Source organism: Rana temporaria, chromosome 4, assembly GCF_905171775.1.
Source record: "Rana temporaria chromosome 4, aRanTem1.1, whole genome shotgun sequence".
NCBI classification, from domain to species: domain Eukaryota; kingdom Metazoa; phylum Chordata; class Amphibia; order Anura; family Ranidae; genus Rana; species Rana temporaria.
The window spans coordinates 384,941,661-384,954,969 of record NC_053492.1 but is presented as its reverse complement, the minus strand read 5'-3'; the positions used below and the strand labels follow the sequence as shown (position 1 = coordinate 384,954,969).

The 13,309-nt window shown below is 40.5% G+C and overlaps 1 protein-coding gene across 2 annotated transcripts in view; it reads right to left on the bottom strand.

The window, feature by feature from the left end:
- Positions 1-1,746: 1,746 nt before the first annotated feature.
- Positions 1,747-13,309, bottom strand: part of SPAST (spastin) — a 69,259-nt gene continuing 57,696 nt past the window's right edge. For both annotated transcript variants that reach the window (XM_040351070.1, XM_040351071.1), the window contains 7 exons: positions 13,052-13,143; positions 10,486-10,565; positions 7,890-7,932; positions 5,890-5,969; positions 4,666-4,736; positions 3,897-3,937; positions 1,747-2,734 (listed from right to left, as the gene is read on the bottom strand). In XM_040351070.1, the coding sequence (XP_040207004.1) occupies positions 2,612-2,734; positions 3,897-3,937; positions 4,666-4,736; positions 5,890-5,969; positions 7,890-7,932; positions 10,486-10,565; positions 13,052-13,143 (530 nt within the window). In that variant the 3' untranslated portion in view covers positions 1,747-2,611. The remainder of the gene's footprint in view (positions 2,735-3,896; positions 3,938-4,665; positions 4,737-5,889; positions 5,970-7,889; positions 7,933-10,485; positions 10,566-13,051; positions 13,144-13,309) is intronic.

Here is a 13,309-nt window from a genome sequence, read left to right as displayed (position 1 = left end):
CCCACTGGCTGGCAGAGGTCAACAGTGTACTGCCGTATAAGAAACTGGTCTATTCGCATAGGGGCTGTCCGGCCAAATACGAAAAAATTTGGGGGAAATGGCTGAACTCATCTGCAACATGTACCTAGGAGCGATAGATGTGCTTGGGGGGTCTCCGGTCGTACAGAAGGGAATGGGAGACTGGGAGGGGTGCGGGTGGCCTGACAGTTAACTCTGCCAACTTGGGTCTACATTCTGGGGCGATTGGGTTTGAGCATTGTTGTAATCCCTGTCACCTGTGTTCTATGTACCTACTATTGACACACTTGTACCCACATTTTATTCATGATCACCGGTCATGTGCTGTACCTGTATGCTGCATATATGCCCTGTGCGTTGTTGTTTTGCTCAAATAAAAGCTCTTTGATTAAAAAAAGATGAAATATTCTAAAAAAAAAATAAAAAAAATAAAGATACAAATTGAATTTGGAAAAAAAAATAAATAAATGTAAACGAGTTGGATTTCTGTATAAAACACAACTTTAATTTCATTTTAGAACAATGTTCAGTGTATCAATTTCAAGAAGCAAAGAAACATAAACAGGCTCTTCCACACTGCTCTATTCATATTCCAAACCCTTGAGACAATGCTACTATATTTCACACATGAATGTAAACTATAAAGGAAAATTATATCCTTCCAACAGAAAAAAAAAAAAGTAATTGTATTTACTCTAGTCAGGATTTAAAGATTAAAGATATCTTAAAAACAGGGTTTATGCACCTTCCATGATCTACAAAAAGGGCAACATTGGGAAATCTGAGCCAACAGATCTCTATGACCAGAACATCAAGGTCATTTCCAAGTAATTTTTTCTATACATTTGTTTTTCATTGCATCTCTGCTGTAATTGGGAACAAAAGTGATATTTTCCTGTCCAGCCTTATAAAACTTATAACAGAGAAAGCGGTCAACTTCATGGCCAACAGAAATCCCCATTTATAGCACTTAAATAAGCTTTCACATGATTTAGAATTCCTGGGTGTCTTTATAGGAATCAAATGCGTGGAAAATAAATACAATTTTTACACTTTTACAATGCAAAAGTTGCTTCTATTCCACTTGGAATCCAGACCACCTGTTTATTAAACAATAAAAAGTACAAAATCATTTTTTGCCTTGTTAAATAAGAGGAAAGGCACTATGTAACCATACTATATTCCTGAACCATGAATAAAAGGATATTAAACACAGAAGGGTAAAGGGAGTAGACAAGCGTTTTGTTTCCCCAGTTCTTGTATTGCCACCTGGAAGCGTGTTCTGCATTTCCATAATCCCATTTCTCCCAAGTAAGGGAAAACATTTATTTATCCCTAGAAAGGAGCAGAGAGGACAATGGGACTATACCGGTGCTGAATGAAAAATTGTAAATATAATAAATTTCAATTTTAATAATTTAATAATAATAATTTAATAATCTCCAGCGACCCTAAAAAAAAAAAACAGTTTATTGTACTGTATGTGTTTTAAAAAAAAATACATTATTTGTATGTCATGTGATGTAATATCTCTCATGATCTTCTTTTTAATAAATTATTAAAATTTAAATTATTATATTTACAATTTTTCATTCAGCACCTTTCTATTAACTTACGGGATGAGGTGCGCTCTGTACAGCTGAAACCAATTGGATCTTCCCCTCGTTTTCCAAATTTATTTATCCTTCCCTATGACGTAAACACAACAAAGCAGCAGAATATCAAGTATGATTTCTAAAAGTTTTTTTGGATCATTTATATTTCCAAAAATGGCAGAACAATTTCAACAATCTTATATACGGCAGTCATGTTTTTGAAAAGTTATTTTGAAAAAATTAAATTATCAAAACATTGGAGAAGAAATCATGCATTTTTCAAGATGCTAGAATTAAACGGACACTTAATCTGACAAACCGCATCCCGCTAGACATTCACATGTGAGGAGGGCTACAGGGCTGAAGAACATAGAACAAAACAAGTTAGCCGCTTCACATTGTATTCATGTGCTTTTGTTCGCTTTCATTTTCTGTGCCACCACAAGGGTTCCTTTGGCACATTAAGCAAAATGACCACCACTCCGGCAAAGCAAATATTTTCTTTAGCCGTCTTATTGCAGAATGAACACACACATTTACAAACAGTCACAGTTGGTAAATACCAAGGAAGTATTAGGTTATTAAAAAGATGGGCAGGCACAAAAAAAAAACGTGTACGCAAGGCACAGATCTTCCTACACCCAGTATTCCTTTTGCGCTCACGAGCTTATAAACACAGCATAAAAGGAAAGTTGCCACTACCCCATCTAGTAAAGTCATTGCTGATCTGGTAAGGACAATCTTTCCGCAGATTTGGATGACAGAGAGCCCCATATAAGTAAAACCGAAACATCCTGTTAATACGCCATTTAAAAGAATTATCGTTTTCACTTTCCTATTAGGTTTCTAAAGATTTAGTGCACACAGGTAAGCGTCATTTTTTTAGATTTCTTTTAAGTTCCAGTTTTTTTTTTTAATGAAATCTCTCTGAAGGCTTCCAGGATCACATTTGCCATTAAGCAACAGGTTTGAGGACCCTTTGACCAGAGTTTTGTCTTTCAAACTGTGGTATCACCAAATTCTGTATTCCATCGAATGTATGATTCCAGGGTATTAGAACTAACACTGCATTTTATTTTCTTTAATGAGCTCATGAAGTCCGAATATTTGATGTTGCGCATCTGAAATAAAAAAAAAAATACACTATGATTCCCTTTCACAATACATTTACAGGACAGTCACTTGGGATAATCGGGCAATTTTTTTTATATCAATGGTTTTTATTGAGTTTTTCAGAAAAAAGGTACAAAAGCATACCGTCGGACAATTTTAATTTGCGATTTAAGCAAATCTCAGAACTGGGAACAATCAAGGAGCAGAACATTTGTATTATATATATATATATATATATATTTTTTATTATTATTTATTGTGTTTGGGGGTTCTAAGCAGTTTTCTAGCAAAGTACTGATTTTTAAATGTCAGAATAGGCCTGGTCTTCAAGGGATTACATTTATTTTGTTTATTTTTACACTAATTCTAAAAAAAATTGGATCAACTTTATTGCTCTCACAAGGGGTGAACAATATCCCTTGTGATATGGAGAGATCTGGGGTGTATTAGATCCAACATATCTCCTCTGGCCCCCAAAGCATCTGATCAAACCAAGAGACTTAACATTTAACCAGTGTTAAATGGTGCGTCTCATCCCACTTATGACAAGAGAACTTGCTCTATTGAAAAAAAAAAGACTTATGCCCTGTACACACGATCGTTTTTTCAGTCGGAATAAACTCAGACGCGTTTTCCAACGGAATTCTGCTCAAGCTGTCTTGCATACACACCAAATTCCGACCGTTAAAAACACGGTGATGTACAACACTACGACGAGCCTAGAAAAATGAAGTTCAATGCTTCCATGCATGCGTAGCATTGTTTCTGAGCATGCATGTTTTTTTCTCCGTCAGAATTCCATACAGACAAACGGAATTTCCTTCGAAAAAAAAAAAAAAAAACATGTTCTCTTTCCAAGTTCGTCGGAATTTCCAACGAAAAAAGTTCGATGGGGCATACACACGGTCGGAATATCCGATAAAAAAATTCCGTCTGGCTCTTTCCATCGGTTATTCCGACCGTGTGTACGCGGCATTACTGGCTCGATCACCAGATGAATATGGAAGAAAGAAAGCCTAAAAAAGAAAATGAATGCAGCCATCACATCTAAAAGATGGTAAGCTGCAAATAATAAATAATTCTTCCTCATTGTCAAGCTTTTTTAGGTTTTGCCCTCAACAATCACACAAAAATAAAAAATGTTACTAGTTACTCAGCAAAAGCACTCACCTCACTGGCTGACATATTTTTCACTTGCTCTGGTTTCAGTTCTAAAACAGAATACAAAAAAACATACATTTACAGGCAGTCCGACTATAGGTCATCACACTCCATACCCACTCCAAAAGTGGAACTTTCACTGATCTGTTAACTCCACCCCCCCCCCCCCCTCCGTTGCCACATTTGGCACCTTTCAGGGGGAGGGGGGTTTTGGCAGGTACTCTTCCCCTCTTCTGGGAGAAGGCACCGTCCCTTGGAAGTTCGGCCCCCCTTCTCCCCCCCCCCCCCTGCTGCTGGGCCAGTTAGAAAGCGCAGCTCGCTTTGCACATGCAGCGGCAGTGAAAGGCTTAACAGGCAGTTTTCCCTATGACGAATGGCGGAAACAGCACCCGACAGCCGATCTGAAAATCAGCTAAGGTGCCGACATCGCCAGCTCCCTGGACAGGTTAGTGTCTATATACTAAAAGTCAGGAGTCTTAGTATATGTAGCTGCTTTCTTTTAATTTTAACCATAAGATAAAAAAATAAATGGTATGATGTACTTTATCAACTATTGTATAGTTTGTGTCAATTTGCTGCTAAGAGAAATTCTAAATTTCCATCTCTTGTAACATCAACAAGCCCCTAAAAAAACTAAGTGGGATCCCCATGCATTTCCAGAATATTCATATATTAATCTTCCCTTAATAATAAAAAAAGCAGCATTACAGCCAAAACCAAACCCATATGTACAATATCATGTTAGCCTTGTAAGAGCCAGAACTGCTTAGGTACATACCTCTTATAGGCCCAAGTGCAGCGTCCTTAGCCAGTGCGGTTAGATCACTGCCAGAGTATCCTTCAGTGTGCCTAATAACAAACAAACAAAATAATAGATAGAGATTTTTATATACAGTACAGACCAAAAGTTTGGACACACCTTCTCATTCAAAGAGTTTTCTTTATTTTCATGACTATGAAAATTGTAGATTCACACTGAAGGCATCAAAACTATGAATTAACACATGTGGAATTATACAGAACAAAAAAGTGTGAAACAACTGAAAATATATTTCATATTCTAGGTTCTTCAAAGTAGCCACCTTTTGCAGCAGACAAATCTCTAGAACTGTTAAGAGGAGACTGTGAATCAGGCCTTCATGGTAGAATATCTGCTAGGAAACCACTGCTAAAGAAAGGCAACAAGCAGAAGAGACTTGTTTGGGCTAAAGAACACAAGGAATGGACATTAGACCAGTGGAAATCTGTGCTTTGGTCTGATGAGTCTTTGGTTCCAACCCCCATGTCTTTGTGCGACGCAGAAAAGGTGAACGGATGGACTCTACATGCCTGGTTCCCACTGTGAAGCATGGAGGAGGAGGTGTGATGGTGTGGGGGTGCTTTGCTGGTGACACTGTTGGGGATTTATTCAAAATTGAAGGCATACTGAACCAGCATGGCTACCACAGCATCTTGCAGCGGAATGCTATTCCATCCGGTTTGCGTTTAGTTGGACCATCATTTATTTTTCAACAGGACAATGACCCCAAACACACCTCCAGGCTGTGTAAGGGCTATTTGACCAAGAAGGAGAGTGATGGGGTGCTGCGCCAGGTGACTACCTCTTGAAGCTCATCAAGAGAATGCCAAGAGTGTGCCAAGCAGTAATCAAAGCAAAAGGTGGCTACTTTGAAGAACCTAGAATATGAAATATATTTTCAGTTGTTTCACACTTTTTTGTTATGTATAATCCACATGTGTTAAGTCATAGTTTTGATGCCTTCAGTGTGAATCTACAATTTCCATAGTCATGAAAATAAAGAAAACTCTTTGAATGAGAAGGTGTGTCCAAACTTTTGGTCTGTAATTATATATATATATATATATATATATATATATATATATATATATATATATATATATATATATATACACACACATACATACATACATACACACACACACACACACACACACACACACATACATATATATATATCATAATGCATGTCACTGCACCTACCTGGCCAGCTGAGCCAATTCTTTTTGTGTCAGTGGGTTCCCTTGCTTGCTTAAAAGGTTTTTTAAAAGCAGAAGCCTTGTCTGTTTAAGAAATTAAATAATAAAACATTGAATTAAAATTCAGATTTCTTGACACATTACTTTGTAAACAAAAACAGACTCCTAAATGTCCCTAAAAAGCAAATACCAGACATGCCATACCAAACAATGCATGGGTAATCTCTTCATTTGGGTTTGTATACACAATATTTAAAATATAGCTCTCTCTGCATTCCTAATGTCAATGCTCCAGGTACATAATCATTTTTACAAGGCAAGTAGTTCAATACAGAGGGGCACTCAAGCAAACACACCGCACATGTGCAGGTACACAGTGAAACCGCACCCCGAAAATGTAATCAGTTCTCTGCACAAACTACCTATCCTAATGGAGCAATAAAAAGGAATTTATCTTTTTCAGTCATCGGCTACACAATAACAACGGTCAGACCAATTAAAGCTGAAAGCGGAGTTTCACCCAAAAACAAAACTTCCGCTTTAAGTACTGGCGACCGCCTGACATGCCACATTTGGCGTGTAATTTTTTTTGGGGGGGGGGGGGGTGCCAAGTTTTGACAGGCACCAAGCTCCCATTTCCTCCCCTGGCACTGTGGCACCAAAAAAAAGTTCACCTCTCCCCCTCCCTCTCGGCAATCATCCAGGAAACGTCACAGGTCCCAGAAAATTGCTCGGCCATTCACAACGCGCAGTGCGCACCCAGCTGTAAAGCCACAGCCAGGCGTCCACAGTTACAATGCCTGCGCCACGGAGAGGAGCGAGGCTTTGTTCGCCCACATCACTGGACCGTGGGACAGGTTAGTGTCTGTTTATTAAAAGTCAGCAGCTACACTTTTAAAGAGGAGCTCCAGGCTCCCTCCTAAAAATTAAGTCAGCAGCTACTCACTTTTAATATATGGACAATTACCTGTCCAGGGATCCAACAATGTACTCACCCGAGCCGATTCTTTAATTGGCTTTGGGTGCAGGTGCCGACGTCTCAAGTAAGGCAAACAGGCACAAGCCCTGTGGCTTCACAGCCAGTTTCCTACTGCGCATGTGCGAGCCGTGCTGCACCTTGTGATTGGGTCCTGTAGTCTTCTGGGACCTGTGATGTGTCCCAAAAGACTGTGGGGGGAGAGGGGGCTAAACTTCTGGCTCAGACCACTGCAGCTTATCTGACCTGTAGTGGGTACCTGTCAAAACCAGGTAATCCACTCCCCCTCCCTTCAAAAGAGTGCCAAATGTGGCAGTGGGGGGGGGGGTGGCAGTGGGGGGGTGGCAGTGGGGGGAGTGCCAACAAGCAAAACTTTACCTTTAGGGCGAAGTTACACATTAACACAACATTTCAGGCAGTGGAGCTTCCAGCATTTTGATACATTGGTGCCACTTTCAAAAGCATACATTGTGTACTACTGTATATATTACTGTTCTCCAACTATCTTGTAGCAACTAAAACTTTCAAAGACCTAAAATCAGTATGGTATAGGAATGCCCAAAGAAGTAAAAAATAATCTCTGCACAAGATGTTACACAATACAACTTGAAGTACAAATTATAAAGCACTTCTTGAATGGCCTTTGATACAATTCAAATATGAATAACTGCTTTTACTGTTATAAGCAGTGATTTTTTTCCTGTTTGGGACATATTTCTCAAAACAAAAATTACTGATTGTATTACATGCCCCATGCCTGCTGACATCATAGGAGAATACATTTATATATTTACACATAGAGCCTCAAGTGTTAAAGGGTATAGGGTTGCATTGAAGATGTTTAACAGATATGTAGATCTACCAGATGAGTGTGTAATTCAGCCACTAGGTTTTTTTGGGGTTTTTTTTTACACTGGACTTGCAACCCATCAGCTACTTCCTAATCGTAGGATTTCAACCTTTTCATTTTTTTATCGCATTTAAAAAAAATAAAAAAATTACATTTTTACGTTTTCACAAAAACATACCTCGTCATTTGGCAATGAGACATAAACCCTTTTTGTGAATCGTCTGTGGGAAAATAATGTAGCATTAGGAAAAGGAAAACAGACGGTGATACAATCAGGGTGAGCTTTTTCATGTCTTGCAATCAAATGGTAACAGTGTTTCAGCAGACAGAGTTTAAAACATCTCTACTGGTCAAGCTTTGGCCCATTAACATCCGAGACTTCTACTTCATGCTCTTTTCTTGATGATCCAAATCATAGCAATGCTTTAAAATTACAAAAATACTACTTGAGGGAAATTTTTATTTAACCTTCCACTGTTCAAATAGCCACTTAAGCCCCGAACCAATATGCAGCTAAAGGACCAGGCCCCTTTTTTGCGATTCGGCACTGCGTCGCTTTAACTGACAATTGCGCGGTTGTGCGATGTGGCTCCCAAACAAAATTGACGTCCTTTTTCCCCACAAATAGAGCTTTCTTTTGATGGTATTTGATCACCTCTGTGATTTTTATTTTTTGCGCTATAAACAAAAAGTAGAGCGACAATTTTGAAAAAAAATGCAATATTTTTTACTTTTTGCTATAATAAAAAATCCCCCAAAAAATATAAAAACACATTTTTTCCTCAATTTAGCCGATACGTATTCTTCTACATATTTTTGGTAAAAAAAATTGCAATAAGCGTTTATTGATTGGTTTGCGCAAAAATTAGAGAGTTTACAAAATAGGGGATAGTTTTATTGCATTTTTATTAATCATTTTTATTTTACTACCAATGGCGGCGATCAGTGATTTTTTTTTGTGACTGCGACATTATGGCGGACACATTTGACACATTTTTTGGGACCATTGTCATTTTCACAGTGAAAAATGCACTGGTACTGTGAAAATTTCACTGGCAGTGAAGGGGTTAACCTGTAGGGGGCGCTGAAGGGGTTAAGGGTTTCCTAGGGAGTGTTTACTACTGTGTGGGGGCGTGGCTTTGCGTGTGACATCACTGATCATTGTTCCCTATGACAGGGAACAGACGATCAGTGACACTCACACCAGGAAGAACGGGGAAAGGTTTATTTACACTCACCTCTCCCCGTTCTTCAGCTCTGTGACCCGATCACGGGACACCCACGGCGATCGGGTCCGCGGGTGGGCTCTTAAAGGCGACATACAGGTACGTGCCTGTGCCCAGCCGTGCCCTTCTGCCGACGTATATCGGCGTGAAGGGGTCCTTAAGTTTGCTTAACTTTGCCAATGGTTTGTTTAGGTTTCCCTATATGGTCACATTACAGTGTTTGTTGCCCAAACATTTCATATTCCTGATGAGTCTGTTGTACCATGTACTTGTATTAACCACTTCACCTCTGAAAAGGTTGCCCCCCCCCCATCCCATCATGACCAGGCCATTTTTTGCAATACAGCACTGCGGTGCTTTAACTGACAATTGCGCAGTTGTGCGACGATGTGCACAAAAAAAAAAAAATGGATGTTCTTCACCCCCCACAAAATAGAACTTTCTTTTGGTGGCATTTGATCACCTCTGTGGTTTTTATTTTTTTGCTCTAGAAATAAAGAACGACCGAAAATTCTGAAAAAAAAATAATGTTTTTTACATTCTGCTCTAAAACACATTCAATAAATACAATTTTAAAAATCCAATTTCTTTGTGAATTTGGGAAAATATGTATCCCAATAAGCGTATATTGGCTTATCGCAAAAGTTATAGCGTCTACAAACTATGGGATTTCTTTTTTTTTTTTACTGGTAACAGCGTCAATCGGTGACTTATAGCAGGACTGATATTGCATCGTACACCTGACACTTTTTTGGGGGCCAGTGACATTATTACAGTGATCAGTGCTAAAAATATGCACCGTCACTGTACTAATGACACTGGCAGCAAAGAGGTCAACATCAGGGGCAAGCAAAGGGTTAAATGTGTGCCTAAGGGCTATTTACCAATTGTGGGGAAGATGCTTTTACTTCCTGAAGACATGGGTCGGTGTTCCTGCTTCACAGGAACACATGATCCATGTCTTTTGTACTCACGGAATGGCAGTCTGTCTTGTTTACATAGGCAGACTGTCATTCTGTCACAGTACCGAACGTTTGGCGGGTCCCGGCCGACATCGGGTCCGTGGGACTCGCTGTGATAAATCCCAGCAGGAGCAAGCTGCCAGCAGTGCGTACTCATGCCCACACATGATTCTGCACAGATCGGCTGCCCTGTAGCAGTAAATCTGCTATGGCGCAGTCGTAAAGAGGATAAAAGTCCCCTGTTATCTTTGCGCTTCTTCCTTTGTGGGAAATACATTGTGATCCTGCCGGTCCCCCTGCTTTCCTATTTCAAACTGACCACACCAGGCATGACAGCACATTCATCTCCGTGTGGTTAGGTTTCTGACTGTGCTGTCCTCAAAAGGCCAGACTGCTGCTGAAACGGCACCCTGCACAGTCATTCACTGGGAAGATCAGTGTGCTGCTGTTTCTCCACCCCCACCTCTCTAAGCCCCCTAGGCAGCTGAGAACAGAGATTATGTGATCAATAAAAAAAACTGGGTTGTTTTAACAGGTAAGGGTTCACATATAGTTTAAGGTAAAACATTTAATGTTCACTTGGTACCTGAGAACTGCTTCATCCAGCTCTTGAGGTCTATTAGTAGCCCCCATGACGAGGACTCGATCATCCCCTCCAGACTGTACCTAAAATTTGAAATGAATAAAAAGAGATACAAGTGAAGAGCTGTATACAGATGAATCCAGGCAGCAGTAGCCCCTTTAGGCTTAGATTCCTGGACAAGACTGCTGCAATCAGTGCTGCAGTATAAGGCTCCATACACACCGGATAAAAAAAAATTGGCAGTTCCCATGGCAGAGTTTAGGGCAGAGTTTCGTGTTTTTTTCTGCCAGAAAGCTCCAATCAGAAATGCAAACCAGATTTTTTTTTTTTTCTGCCTCTAAATGCGGAGCTCAAAATATGCCTCCAATTGTCCTAATGTGAATGGAGGCATATGATAACATTGAGCCGCTTCTACAGGCAAAAAACACGAAATTGTAGAAGCAGCGATTTTTAGGCCAGTGTGCATGGAGCCTCAGATTTAAAGTGTTTATAAAGTCTAGAGGTGGAGATTTTCATTTGGGCAGAAAATAAATTGATGGGTCTCTTCTGCCAAACAAAACGCTTTCCTTTTTCTTCTAGCAATCTGTGTTTGTGTGTACACCAACCGTGGGTGCATGCACCCAGCAGTGCTCCCCCCACAATGACCAATGAAATAGGACACCGATGCATAAAACATAGCTGGGAAAAATGGCAACAGTTGTAATGGAGTGGCGAGAGAGCTGTCTGAGCTGGAGCATGACAGACAGAGGGGCAAATCTGCCATAATGTACAAATACACCGATATAAGCCATTTTATGACCACCGAGAGGTTAAGTTAATAACATTGATTATCTCGCTAAAAACGGCATCTGAAAAAGTCTGTGGGATATATTGGGCTGTATGTGTGCACATGTCCCTGATGTTGATGTGTTGAAAGCAGAAAAAAATGGGCATGCATATGCTGCTGCTTATGGGGCTGCATAGCAACAGACCGGTTAGGGTGCCCATGCTGATCCGGGTCCACAGCCAAAAGCGCCTACAATAGATATGCAAGCATCAGAACTGGTCCAGAGTAAAAAAAAAAGCTGGCCCGATCTGATGAATCTGGGTTTGTTTTACATCATGTGGATGGCCAGGTGCATGTGCATTGCTTACTTGTGAAACAGATGGCACCAGAATGCAGTAAGGGAAGAAGGCAAGCTGGCAGAAGAAGTGTGATTTGGGTAATGTTTTGCTGGAAACCTTGGGTTCTGCCATTCATGTGGAGGTTACTTGACATGTATCACGTACCTAAACATTGTTGCTGACCAAGTACACCCCTTTATGGAAACAGCATTCCCTGATGGCAGTGGCCTCTTTCTGCAGGATATTGAGCCACACTGCAAAAATGGTTCAAGAATGGTTTGAGGAACACGAGTTTGAGGTGTTGACTTGTAGCTAGATTCAGATAGCTTTACGCCAGCGTATCAGTAGATACGCCGTCGTAACTCTGAATCAACGCTGTCCTAAATTTTAGCGAATTCTGGAAACCAGATACGCTTAAATTAGGCTAAGATACGAGCGGCGTAAGTCTCCTACGCCGTTGTATCTTAGGGTGCATATTTACGCTGGCCGCTAGGTGGCGCTTCCATTGAGTTCGGCCTAGAATATGTAAATGACTAGATACGCCGATTCAGAAACGTACGTGCGCCCGGCGCATTCTTTTACGTAGTTTACGTACGGCTTTTTACGGCGTTAAGTTAGTCGAACAAATAGCTGGCCTAGTCAATGTTAAGTATGGCCATTGTTCCCGCGTCGAAATTTGAAATTTTTACGTAGTTTGCGCAAGTCGTCCGTGAATGGGGCTGGACGTAATTTATGTTCACGTCGAAACCAATACGTCCTTGCGGCGTACTTTGGAGCAATGCACACTGGGATATGTCCACGGACGGCGCATGCACCATTCGTAAAAAACGTCAATCACGTCGGGTCACAAGTAATTTACATAAAACACGCCCCCTCATCCTCATTTGAATTAGGTGCGCTTACGCCGGTCCATTCACGCTACGCAGCCGTAACTTAGGAGGCAAGTGCTTTGTGAATACAGCACTTGCCTCTCTGACTTACGGCGGCGTAGCGTAAATACGCTACGCCGCCTCAAAGATGCACACATCTACCTGAATCTAGCTCTTGGTCTCCAGATCTCATTGCAATCAAGCATCTGTGGAATGTGCTGGAAAAACAAGCCCAATCCATGGAGGCCCAACCTTGCAAACTACAGGACTAAAAAAGGATCTGCTACTGAAAGCTTGGTGCCAGATACCACCGCTTACATTCAGTGGTCTAGTGGTGCCCATACCTTTGATGGGTCAGGGCTGTTTTTCTGTCAAAATGGGGACCTACTCAATATTAGGCCGGTAGTCAAACGTATGGCTGATCAGTGCATGCTATGCGTACATTATAGCAAGTGATGCTGCCTTTCCCTGCACTATAGTTGTACTATAACTTGTCCCTGCTATTTAAACCATTATTCCTTTTTTAAGAGCATAAATAGCCTTTGAAAGTTACTAATTGATCTTGTGCCATTTAGGTATAAGGAAATAATAATTACCCCATCAAACTCAATCAAAAATTCAGTTTTTAATCGTCTGCTAGCATCATGTTCTCCTTCTCTTCTTTCACATAAAAGGCTATCAACCTCATCTGCATGGGGAAACAGAATTCAAGAAATAGAATTAGAAGAAAAGTACTTTGATGTTAAAGTTCGAGTATTTTGCACAAGTGATTTTCTTTTTCAACTGAAAGCACATCCTCCAGTACACTGTACCAAGAGGAGGCCAAAGTAACATCTTTCAGTAAAGTTTCACTC